Genomic DNA, 22,182 nt, shown 5'->3' on the forward strand with positions numbered 1-22,182 from the left:
CAAGTTTGAGCCAAAATTCAGTCGGAAAAAAAATCCACGGTTTTCTTGTTGGAATTTCCGATCGTGTGTACATGGCATTAGATTTATCTTGTTCCGCAGACCCCCTTATTCTGCATTATAAAACCTAGTGGTGCTCTTTTCTCTATACATTTAAAAAAAGTTTATTGGAAGAATAAAAAATTCAATTGTAATTGAATGATTGCTCCATATAAAATATGATCACCTTAAAGGTTTAAAGACTTTGCTTTGCTTACTCATTTACTAAGCATTTAAAGTGGAATTCCGGGATAGATCTAACTAATTCTACATCTCCCCCCTCCTAAAACCTATACTAACTATTCTGTGGATCCTGCGGCTCTCCTGTGCCAGCTAGTTGCGGCTTCAGGGAAGAGGAGGAAGCGCTGACAACTGATGGCCCCATAGTAAGCATATGGGTGACGTCACCGCTCAGGCATTCGAGCCATTGTCAGAACGCTCTCTCATCTCCCCTGTAGCCGGCAGTTGCTGACACAAGGGATATCATGTGACCAGACTGGAGAGGCTTGAGAATAGGTAAGTATACTCATCTTTCTTCCACAGGGTAGCAAGGTTAGGTGTTAGAAGTGGGGAGGAATCATTTTTAAGATTAGAAATAAGAAAGGCGTTTTTGGGACTTTGAGGGAGGCACAAGACACATGGTAGGAGAAATTATAAAATTGTTTACTTGACATATAAATAAAGCATACCTCATAAACATATGATACGTGGTTGAGTATATTTTATCTGTATACAAGGCAATGGCATACAGAAAAAAAGGATTCATATATATGTATATACATATGCACACATCTGAAATCGCATAGTATCCCATGGAAGAAATTCATGTAAAAAGCCAGATGCTTATTGAGTGAGCTGTAAAAAGTTTTAGGACATGGGGTAAAAAGGTGAGCTGTGACCAAGGAGTGCAGAGGTGAGCTGTGAATGGGGGGTGCAGAGGTGAGTTGGTGACAGTGGGAACAAAGATGAGTTGTGATGAGGGGTGTAGAGGTGAGTTGCAAACAGGACATGAAGAGATGCATGAACAGGGGTGCAGAACTAATTTGTGGATGGAGGGGCAGAGGTGAGCTGCAGAAAGTTGCGGACAGGGGTGCAGAGGTGAGCTGTGAATGGGGGGTGCAGAGGTGAGTTGTTGACAGTGGGAACAAAGATGAGTTGTGATAAGGGGTGTAGAGGTGAGCTGCAGAAAGTTGCGGACAGGGGTGCAGAGGTGTGCTGTAGACAGTTGTCTTCCTGAATATTCAACAGACCAAAAGAGAGCAAATAAGAGATGTTCATTATAGGATATATTCACCCTTTAAATCTAGCAATGACATTATTTTCCTACTATGGTGTCTATCCCTTTTCCGGGGTTGTCACAAAGTCTTTTAGAGTTGTGAAGAAATCCTAAAATAATTGTCTACCTAATGGTCGTTTCAGATAGTTGGCAGCCTTTTAAATCACCACATCCTTGTTTCTTTTTGGGACACCAGCTGCACAATATTGACATCCAAATTCCCAGCTCCACCCTCTTTCAGTGCCATCACAGAAGACTAATATTCTACATCACAGGTGTCAAACACAAGGCCCGCAGGCCGAATCCGGCCCTCCAGGGCGAATCCGGCCCTCCAGGCCATTTCATGTGGCCCTCGCACCTCTCCTGCAGCTGCAAGAGAGCTCCATCCCTCCTCTGGTCCTCCTCCAGACCCTTACTTTCTGCTTTCAAGCAATGCATCCAGCTTCTTCCCAGCAGCAGCATAAGGAAAGGGGGTGCACTGTGATGTAAGGGAGAGTGGGGGACTCAACTTCTGATGGTGGGGTGGATCTTGACATCTAATGTAAGGGGAGGGGATGCGCTGGATATCTAATCTTACAGATACAATCTGCCCTTTTGAGGGCAATCATAATGCTGATGCGGCCCATGATGGAATTGAGTTTGACACCCTTGTTCTACATGACTGATTTCTTCATCAATTATTATTATGGATGACGCAGGAGGAAAAGGGAGACCTCCCCCAGCTGCAGCAGAGTGAGACCCCCTAGGGTTGAGAAAGCCAATCTTACCACTAGAGTCCAAGAGAGACACAGGAAATCTATGAGCGAGTCATCAGCATCCACCATAAATCTCCATGATCAAAACTCTGAATATCCTTTAAGGCAAACAAAAATAACAAAAAATGAAAAGTCTCCCTTTATTCTATATAGGACAGATGATATGTTACATTTTTTTTTATATAAGGACTAATTTTATTGGTGTGTTTCTGTTTACAGTCACGGGACGACCTATGAAAATGACAGTCACAGCACACCCATGTTGTACAGCTGCGGGGGTCAGTACCGGATACACACTCATGGTGTGTTCAGAGGATTACAAGTAAGCTTAGTGCTACTAACTGTTCTGAAAATACATAGGCAAGTTTTGGGGTCCCTTCACAATTTGAAGGCTGACAATGCCCTGCAGTGGATGAAAAAAACCTGTACAATTTTTGCAACACATCTCACCACAACTCACAGCATAGTGATTGTGGTGTGCTACAGCATATAGTAGGTGTGTTGCCAATCACTGTATTTTTGTGTTGGGGGTGCTGTGTTTTAATGTGTGTTATGATAGCGTTTGGCAAAATGCACGTTACCACAGCGTATGTGAAGCCATGCTTAAGCTGTATATAAACACAATATCTGTTTTTAAGTATGTTAGGCATCATGCCTTACTTTTACAGATTCCTTAAAGATGAATTCCAGGTATGGCAATTTTTAAATAGTTACATTGATCAAGCTTAGATCCAATGTAGAAATCACTGTAATAGCCATGCCTACTGCATTAATTTCCAGCTTCCATGGGATCTCACAGGTATGAAATATACTTACTGTATATACTCGAGTTTTTCAGCACTTGGCACACATGTAGCCCCACTCTTCCTCTACAAGTGTGCAACGTTTGTTGCCTGGGGGACCTACGGCTGGTGAGCACCGATTATTTCAAAGCCGGGCACCCCTTTCATGGACTCCCATGTTAAACGGTAATTTCTCTGGTGACTTTGGGGACCCGGTACCGGCCGGTCAAAGGTCGCCTGGAAACCCGGAACTTGGCACCGATTTTTCAAAGCCAGGCACCCCTTCCATAGACTCCCATGTAAAACGTCAGTCTAGTCATGGACACAGTGAGGCATGAGCATAGTGAGGCATGGGCACAGTGAGGCATGGACACAGTGAGGCATGGGCACAGTGAGGCATGGACACAGTGAGGCATGGACAAAGTGAGGCAAAGTGAGGCACAGTGAGGCACAGTGAGGCATGCAGATGGACACCCTAGGCTTATACTCTAATCAATACATTTTCCCATTTTTTTGTGGTAAAATTAGGTGCCTCGGCTTATATTCGGGTCGGCTTAGGCCTCGTACACACGATCGGTTAACCAGAGGATAACGGTCTGATGGACCGTTTTTATCGGTCCAAACCGATCGTGTGTAGGCCCCATAGGTTATTTAATCTTCGGTTAAAAAAAGCCAACTTGCTTTAAAATTTAACCTATGGATTGCTAACCGATAGGTCAAAACCGATCGTTAGTACGCACAACCATCAGTTAAAAATCCACGCATGCTCAGAATCAAGTCGACGCATGCTTGGAAGCATTGAACTTCGTTTTTTTCAGCACGTTGTGTTTTACGTCACCGCGTTCTGACACGTTCGGTGTCAGAACGCGGACCATAATTTAGCCCCATCGGTTAACCTATGACAACGGTCCGTCGGTCCGTTCTCATCGGATGGACTGATTGTGTGTACAAGGCTTTATACTCGAGTATATACGGTACTTACATTGGTCCAAGCCGTAACTATATAAAAATTGCCAGGAATTGGGATTTAAGCGCTTCAGTGCTATGATAGTTTGAATGACAATTACTCATTCAACACTGCGCCCAAATTTATTTTACTTTTTTTACATTGTATATCATGGAGCTTGGTAATGGTCCACTAAAATGAAAATGTTCATGTTTAGTATCCTAGTGTGTCCAACACAGGATATTTGGAAGAGCAGCATGGGTTTTATAAGTGTTCAGGGTGAGATCTGTGGCGCAGTGATTTGAATACACAATGGTCCAATTAAAACCTTATTAATGTACAGGTCATACACAGAGGGATGAAGAGGAGGATTAGTATATACAGGTCACTGGGGACAAGATGGAACTGAGACCTACAAGAGAGGAGAGACAATTTTTTTTCTAAGTTTAGGCCAATACGTATTCTTCTTGGTAAAAAAAATATTGCAATAAGCGCTTATTGATTGGTTTGCACAAAAGTTATAGCATCTACAAAATAGGGAATAGTTTTATGTAATTTTTATTATAATTTTTTTTTATTAGTAATGGCGGCGATCTGCGATTTTTATCGTGACTACGACATTATGGCGGACACATCGGACACTTTTGACACTATTTTGGAACCATTGTCATTTATACAGCGATCAGTGCTATAAAAATGCACTGATTACTGTGTAAATGACACTGGCAGGAAAGGGGTTAAACACTAGGGGGCGATCAAGGGGTCAAGTGTTTCCGAGGGAGTGATTCTAACTGTGGGGGAATGGGCTCATTACAGCATGACAGAGATCACTGCTCCCGATGACAGGGAGCAATAGATCTCTGTCATGTTGCTAGGCAGAACAGGGAAATACCTTTGTTTACATAGGCATCTCCCCGTTCTGCAGCTCAGTGACACGACCACGGGCCTCACATGCACGGTAATGGAGCTCGCGGCAGGTGCGCGTGCACGTCGGTGGCGGCGCGCGCCTGCACAGCCGGATTTTCAAAGCAACGTACAAGTACGTTGCTTTGACCACATGAGCCATCTCCCCGTTCTGCCGCTCTGTGACACGATCGCAAGCCGCCGGCGAGCATCGAGTTTTCTGCTCCCGCGGGCATGGTCACGGAGCATGCGGCGGGCACGCGTGCTCACAATGCCCCAATTTATAGGGGACGTACAGGTACGTCCCTTTGCGCAGCCATGCCATTCTGACAACGTATATTGTCATGCAGTGGTCGACAATCGGTTAAAAAAAGCCGGCGGTTTACTACCACTTTAAGAAAACTGTATACAGTGAGACATAATGGCAACCATACCTAAAAATAGATATTGGGTTTACATACACTTATTATCTGGGTAGAGTTTTTGTAATTTACATATTCATAGTGTTGGGTAGATTAGCAATCTATTTGTTCCAATTTTTTTTAATTACATTTTTATGCTGCATCAACATTAATATTATTAATCAAATTGTACACAACAGGGTCTTTAGCCCATAGTGTTATGTGCTGGATACAGAGGTTATCTACTACAATGTAACACTCGCAGGGACATTTCTGGTCCTTGCTAGATCAGCTGTTTTATTTGTTCAATTTTCCAGCATGAGATACAATATTTCAGATCAGTTTGTTCTTCACAGAACAGATAGATGATGTCCTCTAGTCTACACAACTGACTCATTTGTTCCTCACCTTCTCTGTTATAGGCATATCAGTATGAATTGCAACAAAACATTTCCATTTGTAAGATCCTATGTGGTTGAACTGAGCTGGTCTGCAAACATTCATTTATATTCAGACAAAAATAGTTAAAAGAAAAAAGAAAAGAAAAAAGGGGCAGAACTGTTTTTTCCCCCCAATCATCAGCCTATATTTCTTGGTGTAATGCCGCGTACACACCATAGTTTTTCCTGACGTTCAAAAAACTGTTTTTCACGACGTGATTCCTCTCCAGCCTGATTTGCATACACACGTTCATGCAAAAAACTGTCCGACCAAAGCGCGGTGACGTACAACACGTACGACGGGACTATAAAGGGGAAGTTCCTTTCAAATGGCGCCACCCTTTGGGCTGCTTTTGGGCTGCATACTTGATTCTGAGCATGCACGTTTTTTCCCCTTGGAAAAGCATACACACAACCGTTTTTCGCGACGAGATAAAGACTGACGTGAAACACGACGAGAAAAAAGAGAGCTGGTTTCAATTTTTTAGCGGGCAGTTTTTTTGTTGAGAAAACTGCTAGGGGGCATACACACGACCGGTTTTCTCGACCAATATAAAAAATGGCAGTTTTCTCGTCGTGAAAAGCAGTCGTGTGTACGAGGCATAAGCCCTAACTAAACAAAAAAAAACACAATATTTTGCACTTTTTGCTATAATAAATATCCCCAATCTTTTTTTTTAAAAAAGCTAATTTTTTTCCTCAGTTTAAGCCGATATTTTTTGTAATAAAAATCGCAATAAGCGTATATTGATTGGTTTGCGCAAAAGTTATAGCGTCTACAAAATAGGGGAAAGATTTATAGCATTTATATTATTATTATTTGTTTTACTAGTAATGGCAGTGATCTGTGATTTTTATCGGACTGTGACATTATGGCGGACAGATCAGACACTTTTGACACATTTTTGGGACCATTGACAATTATATAGCGTTTAGTGTTATAAAAATACACTGATTACTGTGTAAATGTCACTGGCAGGGAAGGGGTTAACACTAGGGGGGGATCAAGGGGTCAACTTTGTTCCCTAGTGTGTGTTCTAACTGTAGGAGGATGGGACTGAATAGAGGAGATGACAGATCGTTGTTCCTAGCTAGTAGGAACTCACGATCTGTCTCTCTTCACAGAAGTTTACACACACACGTCCCTGTTCTGGCTCCCGTGCCGGTGATGGCGCGTGGCCGGCGGTCAACATGAGAGCCGACCACGAGTATTGGCACCCCCTCAGTGCTGCGCGCGTGCCTGCTATCCTGCTTAAAGGAGCCGACGTACGGCTACGACAGTCGCAAAATTGTGCTGACCTGCCGCAGTAAAATGATGGTGGCTGGTCGTCGGCAAGTGGTTAAAGAGCCATTGTAATCATTTGATGAAGAGTTTTCGTTCGTCTAATGTTTTCGATTCGACCGATTCAAAATTTATACATTTGAACATTTTGAATTGAAAAAAATTGAAAAAAATAAATAAATTAGAAAAATACCTAAAACTAATATGCATTTCGAATACCGAATATGAATTGAACAACTCAACCGAATTTAAGGAATCTAAAATGACATAAAATGGGTAAAAATTCGAATTAAGAAACCATACAATAGATACCCTGATGTGTACATTAGGTCATTCAGAAGTCAAAAGACGGGGATTTGAGTGATGATATACCAGCGTTCAGACAGTGATGGTTGCTGCTCCAGGGTATACCTCCAATGATCACCCATTAAATGCCTACATCAGGGGCGGACTGACAACTCATGGGGCCCCCGGGCAATAGAAGATTATGGGGCCCCCGGGCTTACAGATGGCCACCATGCCAGGAGGCAGTGCAGAGGCGGGGCAGCTAAAATCTCTGAATTTTCACATCAAAAGCATGTCGGTTTCGTACATATAAGGGACATATGTAAAAAAAACACAGATTTTACATACTGTCCCTGGTTTTACTGAGCCTGGCAACCCTGATGGGGCCCCCTAGTGGCATGGGGCCCTCGGGCAGTGCCCTCAATGGTCAGTCCGCCCCTGGCCTATATACATATATATATATATATATATATATATATATATATATATATATATATATGTCCCTTGTTACAATTTAAACAAATTGGGAGGTATGGAATACTAATAACGACATTATCATGCTAAACTTTATATGAGACTTAATGGTTGTATTTACATCATATGGCATCCTCACTGACTGTCAAACGAGTGTGGCTCACTTTTCAGAAGTATGGCAATTTAGCTGCAAATGTAATTTTAGCCGAAAGCTGTGAAAACACTAACCACTTTGATACCTATTGCTTTCTTTTTAGGACGTTAGACGTGTCCCTGGTGTGACCCCAGCTATAGTCAGATCAACAGAAACCAATGAAAAGCGACCTTTTATGTGTGCATATCCAGGATGCAACAAAAGATACTTCAAACTGTCCCATCTCCAGATGCATAGTAGAAAGCACACAGGTAAGAAAACACGTTCAGTAAAGTCATACAATGCTGTGTTAATTTCTTAGAATCAGCTGGAGCTATTCATCCAGAAATACATTGGAAGAGGACCCATATTCTCATCAAAACATAATGAGTGGTCATCACGTGGATCAAAACCTCCCCCTGTACTCTAGCCTGGAACTCCACGTATATAAAAACTATTTCTAACAATAAATGTGGTTTTCATTCTGGAAAGTCCATTCACTCGAGAAATTGGGAAAACAAGAGAAGCGATCCCCTGGTGTAGAACCTTCTTCCTATTTTCCTTACACCAGGGTAAAACCATTGCTTTTCCTATTTCCTTGCTTTAGGTATGGATTAGAGTGGATAGGAAGCAAATAAGAGAAGCTGGATGAACCATTTGGACCTCATTAAAACAGTGACTAGAGAATGGATGGAATGTCTAATTAGTGCAGGAGATTTATTTTCTCTGTGATTCCAAAATTAAGTGTTAAAAGCAAACATTGGGCCAGATCCACAAAAGGGATACGCAGGCGTATCTGCTGATACGCCGTCGTATCCCTGTTTATATCTATGCGGCTGATTCATAGAATCAGTTACGCATAGATATCCCTAAGATCCGACATGTGTAATAGACTTACACTGTCGGATCTTAGAATGCAGTACCGCGGCCGCCGCTTGGGGCATTTCTCGTCGAAATCCAGCGTCGGGTATGCAAATTAGCACTTACGGAGATCCACAAAGCTTTTTCCCTTCGTTAAGTCTCCGTAAATGTTAGTTTGCCGTCGCAAAGATAGGGCTGCTTTTACAAAGTGTAAAGTTAGTACACCATGTAAAAGTATACCTGTCTTTCCCGCGTCGCTGTCAAATTTATTTTTAAATATTTTTTTTTTCGCCGCATCTCTTTTTTACCCGTCGCGATTCACAAAACTCGGTGCAACGTAACGTAACGCAAAGCACGTCAGGAAAATAGCGTCGGGAGCATGCGCAGTACGTACGGCGCGGGAGCGCGCCTAATTTAAATGGGACTCGCCCCATTAGATTGGGCCCGCCTTGCGCCCGACCGATTTAAGTTACACCGCTGCAAATTTCTAGGTAAGTGCTTTGTGGATCGGGCACTTAGGTAGAAATTTTGCGGCGGTGTAACTTAAATCGGAACATTTAAGTTGCGCCCGCTGGTTGTGGATCTGGCCCATTGTTTTTTAAAGGGGTTGTAAAGGTACAATTTTTTTTTTCCTAAATAGCTTCCTTTACCTTAGTGTAGTCCTCCTTCCCTTACCTCATCCTTCCATTTTGCTTTTAAGTGTTGTAAAGAAAATTGTACCTTTACAACCCCTTTAAGTACATTTGAACAACATTCGTCATGCCATCAAATGTTCTGATGAGAATTTTCATTTGATTGTTTGTACATATGTCAGTTCAAAAACTTACTAGCTTTAGTAACTGCCAAGACTTTACCTGTAAGCCCCATCCCTTGTTAGTGGTGTGTAATAACTTTACATAGAGGGAGAATAAGTAATAATAATAATAAGTAACCTCCGGTGGCTTCAATGGTGCTTCTGTAACGTTTTGGGAAATTTCTTCCTTGTACATTAACCTCCCTGGCGGTATGATTCTTTCAGAAAAAACATGCTGAAAGCGGTACCATTATTTGCAAGGAAATTTGGCGTTTTATATTGTAGGCCTGTAATTTTTAGAAATAACTCACTTAAATCTGACCAAACAAGATTCTAATAGGCATCCCGGGTATGACATTTTTTTAAAAACAAAATTATAAATTATAATATAATAAATAACTATAAATAATTATAACAAATAATAATATAATTATAATAAAAATTATTCAATAATGTAATCAAATCAAAATCACTGAAATGTGCTCAGTTGCAGAATTGTCGTTGTCATTATTTATTTATTTTTTATGACAAATTTCCCCACAAATCGCTATCGCACAATTCTGCAAGTGATTATAATTTATTATCGCTGTTTTCTAGCTGATCTAAAACTATTTTTGACATAAAGGGACACTTTTGGTTGCTATGGACAATCTACAGTTTGCAGGGAGAAAAAAAGGTTTTTATTATATAAAATGACATGCAGGACACTGGGCAGACCACTAGGGACAAGGGGGGTGTGTTTTTTTTACATACAGTACTGTAATCTATAAGATTACAGTATACTGTATGTAATGTGTTTGTTTACTTTTTTAAATTTGGCGCCGTTCTCCGTCCCCGTGCGTCGTAACGTCGCAGGGAACGGAGATCGGCGGCACAGGAGGACGCTGTGTGAATCGAGCGAGGTCCCGCTCGCTCACACAGCGCGGTGGCATCGCTGGATCCAGGGACAAGGTAAGTAAAACTCCCTGTACATCCAGCGAGGCGAGCCCGAGTCTGACTCGGGGTTACCGATCCTAGCCCAAAAATCTCACCCCGAGTCAGACTCGGGAACACCGCCCAGGAGGTTAAAATAGGAAGCAAGCAAAATCAATCCAACATGGAACTGAGCAAAATCTCAAGAATGAAGACAGAGATAGTAAAAAAAAAATAGTTTATGGGGTAAAGTGAAGATTTATACTTACCCTACCTCTATCTAATGCCTAGGAAAGGAGGACATCACACTTCTTCTGCTACCGTGTTTCCCTGAAAATAAGCCAGGGTCTTATATTCATTTTGGCAACAAAAGACACAGTAGGGCTTATCTTCTGGGTAGGTCTTAACATGTAATGTCTCCTCTCCCCCACTCTCTCCCTGCCTGACAGGAACCCCCAGTGTGAACTGAGTTAAAATGCTTGTATATCCAACAATCCACTCTATTACAGTAGTAATTATATTATATTATATTATATTATTATATTACAGAAACACACACATTGCACATTATATACTACATTAATAGAGTGGATTATAGGATTTAACAATAATTTTAAAAACCAGGGCTTATATTGCAGCCCTCCTGGATATAGCGCTAGGTCTTATTTTCGAGGAAACACAGTAGAGAAGATGCTCTTGCATCACACCGAAGGGTCTTCTGATGAGATTTGAACTGCTCTGTATTTCCCAGAATGAAAGAAACGTCATGCTCTGTGATGTGGAAACATTTCTCTAACCTGGAACTCTCCAAACAGGGACAGAAGAAGTAAGATTTGTTTTTCTTAAAGCGGGAGTTCACCCATTTAAAAAAAAAAAATCTCCCCTTAGCTTCCTGCTCGTTCGGTCTAGGGGAATCGGCTATTTATATTAAAATATGTGCAGTACTTACCCGTTTTCGAGCTGCATCTTCTTCCGTCGCTTCCGGGTATGGGTCTTCGGGAGCGGGCGTTCCTTCTTGATTGACATTCTTCCGAGAGGCTTCCGACGGTCGCATCCATCGCGTCACTCGTAGCCGAAAGAAGCCGAACGTCGGTGCGGCTCTATACTGCGCCTGCGCACCGACGTTCGGCTTCTTTCGGAAAATCGTGACGCGATGGATGCGACCGTCGGAAGCCTCTCGGAAACCTGTCAATCAAGAAGGAACGCCCATTCCCGAAGCCCATACCCGGAAGCGACGGAGAGGATGCGTCTCGTAAACGGGTAAGTACTGCACATATTTTAAAATAAATAGCCGATTCCCCTAGTAATAACGAGCAGGAATCTAAGGGGGAAAAGTGCCCTCTAAGGGTGAACCCCCGCTTTAAGTAGATAGGGGGAGGTCGAGAACTTCACCCAAGTGCTTTTTTTTGTCACAACTGGGAAGATCTACTTCTTGTTTGGTCACCAAAACTGAACATGAGATGAAATCTCCCCAAAAGAGACACAGAAGGATAGGAAAACTCTACCAAAGTTCCAAACCTAATGCTAAGCTAAGCAATATGTTCTAAATGTACCATCTGCTTTGTTTTGTTTTAGGAATTTACTAAACGTAATTTCTTAAAAATGTTTTTCTCTACAGGTGAGAAACCTTACCAATGTGATTTTAAAGACTGTGAGAGGAGGTTTTCTCGCTCGGACCAACTTAAGAGGCATCAAAGACGACACACAGGTGTGTAGAATCTCTGTACTACAAGGAACTTGCCTTTAGACCTTTCACACTAAGGTTGTATTGCAGTCGCTATAGCGTTAAAAATAGCGCCTGCAATCTGCCCTAAAAAGTTTCACACTCGAGCGTTGTGCCAGCAAGACAGTGAAAAAAGTCCTGCTAGCCGTATATTTGGAGCGGTGAAGGAGCGGTGTGTATACCACTTCTCCACCGCTGTCAATGGGACAGCGTGGCTATACTGCCTGTAATGCGCTGCTTCTGCAGCGCATTGCGCCCAGTTTTGACCCTTTCTCGGCCCCTAGCGGGGGTTAAATGCGCCCCGCTAGTGGCCGAAATGCGGCACAAATCCGCCCATAGCGTCGGCGGTAAAAATAGCGGCATTTCACCGCCGACGCTATGGGTGGCTCAGTGTGAAAGGGGTCTTATTTTTTCCTGCTAAAAAAATAAATAAACAGAACAAGAAATATATTTTATGTCTTTTAAACAAGTTATGTGTCACTGCATCGACTTTCCATATCAGTTGTGAAAAACAATGGAATGACTCAAACTTTTTAGAATGACTTGGATAAAAAGCCATTGCTCACAATGAGGTATGAATGTAGTTATTACATTGAAATTGAGTTTACTGCAAAATCACCGTATTTCCAGGTGTATAAGGTGACCGGACGTATAAGACGACCCCCTAATCTTACAGTTTTTTAAGATTTTCTGCCTGTACTCACTGTATAAGACGACCCCCCTTCCGAGTCTTCCAACGCTTCATATTTCTTTCTTCTAGAGCCATATTCTTCTTCCTTCTTGCTGGAGCTGGAGCCAATCACGGCGAGCGATGTATTCTTTTAATGAATACAAAGTCTGCTTGGATTGGCAGAGGCTGTAATATCATCAGCCCGCGCCTCTCTGACTCTCAAAGCCAATCCGAGCAGAGGCTTCTGTATGTAGCCTGCTCGGATTGGCAGAGGTTGTTACTCCAATCCAAGCAGGCTCACCAGGATTGGCTAAGCGGTATATACTGTATGTAGCCAAAGCTACATACAATATTACCGCACATCCAGCAGGCATCCGAGCAGCTGACCCGGGTTATAAGATGACCCCTGATTTTTGGCCAGTTTTTTTTTAAATGTAAAAGGTCATCCTAATCCCTCGGAAAATACGGTACTAATTTTAAAGCAAGTTACATTCAATTACATTGAAAGCATGCCATGATTGGTAAATATCAAATTTGCTTGTGCTGTCAAGCAAACTGTCAAGCCATCAAATGGCTGGTGTCATACCCGATCACATGTGTAGCACCACAGTAACTGTGGATCAATCAGGGGCTAAGATGGCAGCTTCCTTGGCTGTAAAGGATAGGAGGGTTTAATTCTGCTTTAACTTTCGCTTTAACTTCGACAAAATTAATCTCTTATGGAATCCATTGTATTTTATTAGCCAGATTCAGATAGACTGGCTTAATTTTGAGGCGGCGTAGCATATCGCATATACGCTACGCCGCCGTAAGTCAGAGAGGCAAGTGCTGTATTCACAAAGCACTTGCCTCCTAAGTTACGGCGGCATAGCGTAAATGGGCCGGCCTAAGCACGCCTAATTCAAATGAGGAACAGGGGGCGTGTTTTATGTAAATGACTTGTGGCCCGACGTGATTGGCGTTTTTAACGAACGGCGCATGCGCCGTCCGTGGACATATCCCAATGTGCATTGCTCCAAAGTACGCCGCAAGGACGTATTGGTTTCGACGTGAACGTAAATTACGTCCAGCCCCGTTCACGGACGACTTACGCAAACGACGTAACATTTTCAAATTTCGACGTGGAAACGACGCCCATACTTAACATTGGCTAGGCCAGCTATTTGTTTGACTAACTTTACGCCGGAAAAAGCCTTACGTAAACAACGTAAAAAAATGCGCCGGGCGCACGTACATTTCTGAATCCGCATATCTAGCTCATTTGCATATTCTACTCGAAACTCAACGGAAGCGCCACCTAGCGGCCAGCGTAAATATACACCCTAAGATACGACGGCGTAGGAGACTTACGCCGTTCGTATCTTAGCCTAATTTAAGCGTATCTGGTTTCCAGAATACGCTTAAATCTACGACGGCGTAGATTCAGAGTTACGACGGCGTATCTACTGATACGCCGCCGTAAACGTCTCTGAATCTTGCCCTAAGTCTTTAAAACACTCATTGTGATTATCCCCAACATTAAGGCAAAGATGAAAATTGGGGACAAATTTCTCCCAAATCATTAAACCTAAAGAAAACTTGATTCACGCCAGTAACTCACTTCCTGTCCTAGGGTGACAAAACCCACTCACTGTACTGTATTTATGAAGAAACAGCATTGTCAGTCACCCTAAGACAAGACTCCAGAACAGGTCTCCCTCTCATTATCTCTGTAACATAGGGGAAGTAGTCTGTAGCCCAGCAGAGGTGAACCGGGAAAGTCTGATAAGATTTCAGCACAGAGTGGACAGGAATCAAATAAAAGAAGCTGGATGTTAGGGTTTGCATATACTTTAAATCCTCTAATTCTGTCTTCAGGTGTGAAACCTTTCCAGTGTAAAACTTGCCAGAGAAAGTTCTCACGGTCCGACCACCTAAAGACACATACCAGGACTCATACAGGTAAAACAAGTGCGTAAACCTTTATTCACATTTATATTTTCTTGAATTTTCCTGCTGTTTGTAATTTCTGTAAACTAGTAAAATGTGTCTGATAATAATGTTTTATAACACAACACTTACAGAAGTTATCACAGGAACAAAGACATACTTTCATTAGTGGACACTATGGATATCATATATGGCTTCTACATACTTATCGGTCCCTGTTCGTCTTGGAATCTTTCTGTTTCTGAGCAAACAGGGATGTACCGTATATGAGTGTTTTCCACATACATTCCAGTCATAAAAAGGGAGGGTAGGCATCCCCTTGTAATTGTAATAGTAGCAATTCTGGGGGCTATAGGGCAGAGATTAGTAGGGTTCAACATCTTACCAGTCAGACGGACTTCTAAGTACTGTATTTTACTATACAAACTCACTTTCCTGTTAAAAATTCGTGTAAAATGCAAAACTCCAGTGGGTGTAACAAGATGTCTGCTTTCCCCCTTCTCAGAGTATCCTTACTAAGGAGGAGTCTGGGGTGTAGCAAGATGGCGGCGATGGAACGTCACTTCCATTACCAATTCTGATGGGTTGTCAAATCTGACGAAACACCTGCATAGTTTAAAAAAAAGTTTGATCTCTCACCTTAACTTAGCCTACACCTCAAACTAAACCCTCACCTCACCCGAAGCCTAAAAACTCCACCACTAAATAATCTTTGACTTTGAACCTTACCTTAATCTAAAGTGGACCAGACCATGCAGTAATTAGCGGGGTCATCATAAACTGTCTTGGCCCCTTTCCCTTCAGTTTTTGGACTGGCAGGAACACCAGATATTTTACACAAAGGAAGCAATACAAACAGAACAGGATACTTTTTCATACAAGTACATGGCACAGCAGGCGTTTATCAGGAATATGACATTTTGGGTTGACATATTCTTTAATAGTTTAAAGACATCCCCAGAATTTACTTATCTTTTCACACATATAGGATTTATTTTTGCGGTTCAGGACCTGTTCTTTGACAACCAATTATTTATTCCAACAACAAATGGTAAAACTGGTCCATGGCACCATACAGATTGCACACTAATGGAATTTCCGACAACAAATGTTAGATGTGAGCTTGTTAGCAACCCTGCCTAATACCAGGGTGCTACATCCTCCCCCTGCCAAGGGAACCTACGTCTCAGAATTTGCAGAAAATTTTTTTACTCTTAAGCCTAATGTCGCGTACACATGGTCGGAATTTCCGAAAACAAATGTTCGATGTGAGCTTGTTGTCGAAAATCCGACTGTGTGTAGGCTCCATCGGACATTTGCTGTCGGAATTTCCGACAACAAAAATTTGAGAACTGGTTCTCAAATTTTCCAACAACAAAAGTTGTTGTCGGGAATTCCGACCGTGTGTACACAATTCAACGCACAAAAATTCTACGCGTGATCAGAATCAATTCGAAACATGATCGAAGTATTAAACTTAATTTTTCTCAGATCGTCGTAGTGTTGTACGTCACCGCGTTCTTGACGTTCGGAATTTCCAAAAACATTTATGTGACCGTGTGTATGCAAGACAAGTTTTGAGCCGACATCTGTTGGAAAAAAATCCACGGTTTTGTTGTCGGAATGTCCAATCGTGTGTACGCGGCATAACACTTTTTTTTCAGATGCCTATAATCCAAGAACATCTGGCTCAATTTTTCATAGCACTACACATCAAACAAACATGTCAAAATCAGTCATATCAGACAACTTTCATTCAGACTGTTCAGACACATTTAGCCTTATGTCTACTTTTTCTTGTTTGTACATTCATGCTGATAAGGTTTTCCTCCATGATAACTGGACATTTCTGTGTCAACAGGTGAAAAGCCTTTCAGTTGTAGATGGCCCAGCTGTCAGAAGAAGTTTGCCAGGTCAGATGAGTTGGTCCGCCATCACAATATGCACCAGAGAAATATGACCAAGCTACAACTGGCTCTTTAGGTGGTGGGGCCAAAGACCCCAGTGGACTTAAACCTCTACAACATTATATATAAAGCTTCCAAAACAACCAACTGGAGGGCTCCTGGCATGTTACAGGAGAAGTGGGATTCTGTACAGCCATTGTACGAGAGACAGTTTGCAAAGAAAGTTCTGCTAATTGGCGGGACAAATTGTCTAGTGAATGGCTATGTTTGGCCTTGTTATCTCTGTGCTGTTTGTTAATTATTTAACCAGTGAGGATGTGGTGCTGTATGCAGCATGAAAAACAAATGTGTATTGGTTATCTCATGTCATGGTGTGATATCAAAGCCACCACTTTTTCCAGGTGAATTACTAAACATTGAGTCTGTTCATAGTTTCAATTGCACAGGCTTCACCTAACACAATGGTGAAAATAAAGGGAAATATATTATAGCACCTTGAACTATACAAACATGTAAACAATTCTGGAGAATGTCTTAATATGCAATTTCAGTGGGCACCAAAAATCTCAGATCTTTTTAATAGGCAGTAAATTTGGTTCCATTCATCTGCATCATGTAAAAACCATGCCATTAACGTTACAAGACTATTGTTATTATGGGCTTCCAGATATTGGAGCACTTTTCTTTGTTGCATTGGCACAAATTTATCAGAACATAAAACTGTACATGTTCAAAGCCGATCGGGAACTATCTGTGTTATCACATGAGTATAATAGCACATACAATGCTTTCTTATGGCAGTAGTCATCTCCAAAAACTGCAAAAACTTAACTCATGATTCATGTTAACTTTTAACATCATTTTAGCCCCTAATTCACCCCCACCTTTCAATCTACCCCAGTCCTTTATTTACTTCTTAACCCTTGCACCAATGCTCAGCCTAACCCCAAATGTAAAGCCTATGACTCTATCAAACCCACAATCTAACACTAGTCTTTAAGGACCAAAGCAGAGTGATACAACAGCTACAATCTTAGGGCCAGATTCTATGTTCATTCCATCCCAAAGGGTCATTACAGGAGATGGATAATACTGCCGGAGACCTGTGGGTATGTGAGAAGTAGATGTGTCCTTCACAATGCTAGCGTCCCTCCAACAATAAGCAATAATAATTCTGCCTGGAGTCCATACATTGATATGTTTAAAATGTATGTATAGCCCAATTTGTTTCAGTTTTGTATACAGTAGGAAAAGATTGGAACCCCTGTCAAGTTTTTATTGCTGTCTGTGTCCTTGCTGGGGGGATTCACTCTTTCTATTTGTCAGGGAGACAAATAGTGGAAGAATGTGATGTGAAATCCAACATTTTATAGTTGTCACTGGACAGGAATAGAGAGACATCTTTGACACCTCTCTAAAATGAAATTTCCCCTTAATTTGAAGCCAATTCCTGGTTGTGTTACCAGAACAGAAAATGAGGACAAATCTCTCCAAAGACACACAAATAAGACAGGGGTTATATTACTTCCATAATCAATCCAAAACTATAAAAAAAACAATTTAAACTGTGGTGTATAAATGGTTCTAATTTTCAATTCCTGATCAGTTTCAATATAACTTAAAGTTAATTGAAGTTTTAATTTGCTTAAGTTATCCAATACATCTAATTTCAGTGAAGATGTTCAAAGTGCAGTTACCCAAGTTAACTAGGTTCAGTTAAATCAGAAAATGATGACTTCTTACTGAATGCGATAGATTACTATACATGCCATTTCTATTATTTGTGCTTCTTTAATTGAATATATGTTTAAATATTTTGGTTTTCAAGTGAAATTGAGAGAACGCTCTAAGTGTTTAATGTATATGCATACACAACTTTAGAATGGAAAAATCGTAGTTATTTCATCCGATGATGGGAACATTTCTTTATTTTTTTTTTCAAGCTACCCTAGGCTTTATTGTTGCATGTTAAAAAGCTCATTGGATCCAATGTGTTATGTGTTACATTGTTAGTACTAAGAACTGGAATTATTTTCTCACTGTGCCTAGTCAGATTTAACATTTTGATGTTTTCAAGGCTACTTTTCCATATCCGAATTATCACATGAATATTAAATAGGGGTATAAAAGTGGGTAAATGAAAGGAGGGGTGGGTATCACAGAAAATAATCAAACCCTTGCTATCATATTTTCAGTATAATATAGAATTTTTAAGCTGAATTACTCTGGACACACCCCAAGCTTCCATTTTTCCACCTTTTGTAGCTCTAATTTAGAAGGTTGTGAAGTTTAAAGCCACATACACATGATCAGTCCATCCGATGAGAACGGTCTGATGGACCATTTTTATCAGTTAACCGATGAAGCTGACTGATGGTCCGTCGCGCCTACACACCTTCGGTTAAAAAAACGATCGTGTCAGAACGCGGTGACGTAAAACACAACTACGTGCTGAAAAAAACGAAGTTCAATGCTTCCAAGCATGCGTCGACTTGATTCTGAGCATGCGTGGATTTTTAACCAATGGTTGTGCCTACTAACGATCGGTTTTGACCTATCGGTTAGGAATCCATCGGTTAAATTTAAAGCAAGTTGGCTTTTTTTTAACCGATGGTTAAATAACCTATGGGGCCCACACACGATCAGTTTTGACCAATGAAATCGTTCCATCAGACCGCTGTCCTCTGTTTAACCTATCGTGTGTACGAGGCCTTAGACCACTACTGTATATCACTACCAAGGTTCTTCTACAATTTTTTCCCTTTGAAAAAGTTGGTGAACATTCCAGTGATGCCCCAGTAGACTATGTCTGGGACATAAAGAAGTCCAGCAATAGATTACCATTCCTGAAAGTGTGCAAGTGTGAGCGGGTGGAATGTTTTTGTATTTTTATTATAAAATGTTGCATTGAAGAATTATTTTTTGTAGACTTTAATTTATTTTACAGCTTTTATTAGGAGCAGGCAATCTGCTGTTAATTATGCTTGGGGATCAAACTTGCTTTCAAAATTTCCATGGCACAATTTATCTCTGGAAAATGTCTTATTGATTTCTTGAAAACAATTAGCTCTGTGACTACAGATAGAGATAAAGTGAGCATAAATGTCTAGATTAGCACTGTCCAGATAATTAAGTGAAAAGGGCTCGGATTCCAGCTACCGGTATATCCTTGAAGGCCACTGTGGGCTACTTAGCAAATATTAGGCCTCGTACACACGACAGAGTTTCTCGGCAGAATTCACCGAGAAACTCGGTCAAAACCCGGATTCTGCCGAGAAACTCTGTCGTCTGTACAGTTTTGGCTCGATGGAGCCGCCGAGGAACTCGACGAGAAAATAGAGAACATGTTCTCTATTTTCTCGTTGTCCTCGTTCTTCTATGGGAGAAGCCGGCCCGCCGAGCTCCTCGGCGGCTTCATCCCAAAACTCGACGAGGAACTCGACGTGCCAAGCACGTCGAGTTCCTCTGTCGTGTGTACGGGGCCTTAGAGTAGCTCCATACTACAGACCCCCATCCCAGACATTATGAGGAGGCATCTTCCATAGTACCAAGCGTACAGGAGAACCATCCTGCCTGCATGTCTGCTTGCCCATATCGTTCAGGGCACTCAAGTATTTTGGAAACAGGGGTTGGTGGATCACCCTTATTTGGCACATGGGTTTCTCTGGCAATCATGCCACCACAAATCCAAATTGTGAAGTTTGACATAATACTTAATTCTCTTTGGATTGTGTTAACAATAAAATGGACCTGGAAATGCCATCAACAGTCTCCTCCAGCCTAAAGACCAATAGCTAGATAGTTATGCTCTAAATAAATATCTAATGTAAGATATTTCAGAGAGAAGGTGTCATGTTCAAATCCAGGAAGGAGTTTGATATTTGTGAGGGCTGCACTGGTTTTGTGGCCAATAATTGTAAATATGCTGCTTAAACTGTAATAAAAAGTTATGAAACGTGACTGGTCTACAATTTTTGTCCCCATTTTCGTTAACATGTTTTGTGTATCATTGACATGGACAGAAGCTGTGCCCCACTCAGTGATGGCTGAACTTTCAGCAAGAACTTTACTGCATATTATTGCCCTAACCCTTCTGTTTTTACTTTGGGGTTCCCATCTGTTTATACAATCTAAATTTACCATTACATGTATACAGGTGCTGATTTCTAACACCATTTTTGGGTTGTCACCAGAAAAGGAGGTAAGGAGAAATAAAACAATGGGGATGGCTTTTCTGATTATAACTATGTAAAAGGAGCATTTAGCTAACTTTGAAATGATTTCTTCTCACTTCTTGTAGCATCTTCAAAACAGCAAGTGAAAGAAAATCTCCCCAATGGGACAAAGAGAGTAAAACAATAAAATGACCCCCACAGAGGTCTTCTGTTTCATTTACTGATAAGTACCAAAATATTGCCAAAGGAGAAAATATTTTTTTCTGGTGCTGTCACCTATAACTCTTCTTTCCTATGCATAGGCCCAATTATGTTTTATGCCAGGCATGTCCAAATGGCCCATGTTCCGGTTTGATGTGGCCCCCACTTGGAATTTAAATATATATATACATCTGTGGCCCCCAAGCTCAAGCTTGTTTTGTATGGTTTGCTGTGAATATATCTATCATCTTTAGCTGAACAAATCCAGAGCGCCGTGCTCATTGTTAGGATGAGCCGGGGCGTGTTGCTGGGGCGTGTTCAGAAGTTGATGTGCCAGAACCACTATGAAGCTGACAGCGTGCAGAGCCAACCACAGGCACTGTGACTATTCCCGATCTCTGCATCTGCGGACTGCAGTCAGGCAAAATGGTCGGCCCTCACACATGTTCACTTCTTGAAATCTGGCCCTCTTTGAAAAAAGTTTGGACACCCCTGTTTTATGCTAAATAGAAACCTTTATTTAGGTGTTCGATGGGTGGAAGGTGGCTTATTCAGAAGGGCATTTTAAATGGTGCATTAGCATTGATCCTAGGAACACTGATGTAAATAGGAAAACGTTAATTTGTCTTCCCTGGCAATGTTTAAATATGTCTCTCTACAAGATTACCCCAAAGTAAATGTAATTTTACATGGTAGACCTGTAAAATGGCATCTACACAGGAGTCAATTCTACTTTTGTAATAAATGCCATTATCCATTGTAGCAAAGTGTATTAAGGGTCTCTGGAGAGGCTCATTATCCACATAACCTGAAAATATTTGTAGAATGTCAAGCTCTACATATTCTTACATGATTCATCCTCTGAGGAGGTCAGGAATACCATAGGATTTATTAGCTCTTTGTTGAATAAATATAATAGAGGCATGACAGCTGGAAAAAGCACTTCCACTATGCATGCATCCACTGTCATTTCATAGCTTCAAGAAGATTCAAAGCATCAAAGGCACAAACTAGATTGTTTAAAGGGAAATCTATAACCTCAATAAAGTATCAGATTAATAAAAATAATAATGTTAATGTTTAAACACTTTTGTATCCTTGAACCGAAAATGGGTTATGTAAATTGGTAACGATTAAGTCAGGTTCCAACAACCTAGTGCTCCATGTCCAGATTCTTCCACTCGACAACTCCTCCCCAGCTGGGCTAACCCTCGGTATTTAAAGCGGGGGTTCACCCTTAGAGGGCACTTTTTCCCCTTGGCTTCCTGCTCGTTTTCTCTAGGGGAATCGGCAATTTG

At 41.4% G+C, this 22,182-nt stretch overlaps 1 protein-coding gene across 3 annotated transcripts in view; it reads left to right on the forward strand.

The window, feature by feature from the left end:
- The window catches only part of WT1 (WT1 transcription factor), a 77,398-nt gene extending 58,948 nt beyond the window's left edge, over positions 1-18,450 (forward strand). For 2 of the 3 annotated variants that reach the window (XM_040328308.1, XM_040328310.1), the window contains 5 exons: positions 2,287-2,389; positions 7,838-7,985; positions 11,898-11,987; positions 14,530-14,622; positions 16,463-18,450. In XM_040328308.1, the coding sequence (XP_040184242.1) occupies positions 2,287-2,389; positions 7,838-7,985; positions 11,898-11,987; positions 14,530-14,622; positions 16,463-16,584 (556 nt within the window). In that variant the 3' untranslated portion in view covers positions 16,585-18,450. The remainder of the gene's footprint in view (positions 1-2,286; positions 2,390-7,837; positions 7,986-11,897; positions 11,988-14,529; positions 14,623-16,462) is intronic. The other variant, XM_040328309.1, reaches the window with a different exon arrangement.
- Positions 18,451-22,182: the final 3,732 nt, after the last annotated feature.

Source organism: Rana temporaria, chromosome 11, assembly GCF_905171775.1.
Source record: "Rana temporaria chromosome 11, aRanTem1.1, whole genome shotgun sequence".
In the NCBI taxonomy this organism is placed as follows: domain Eukaryota; kingdom Metazoa; phylum Chordata; class Amphibia; order Anura; family Ranidae; genus Rana; species Rana temporaria.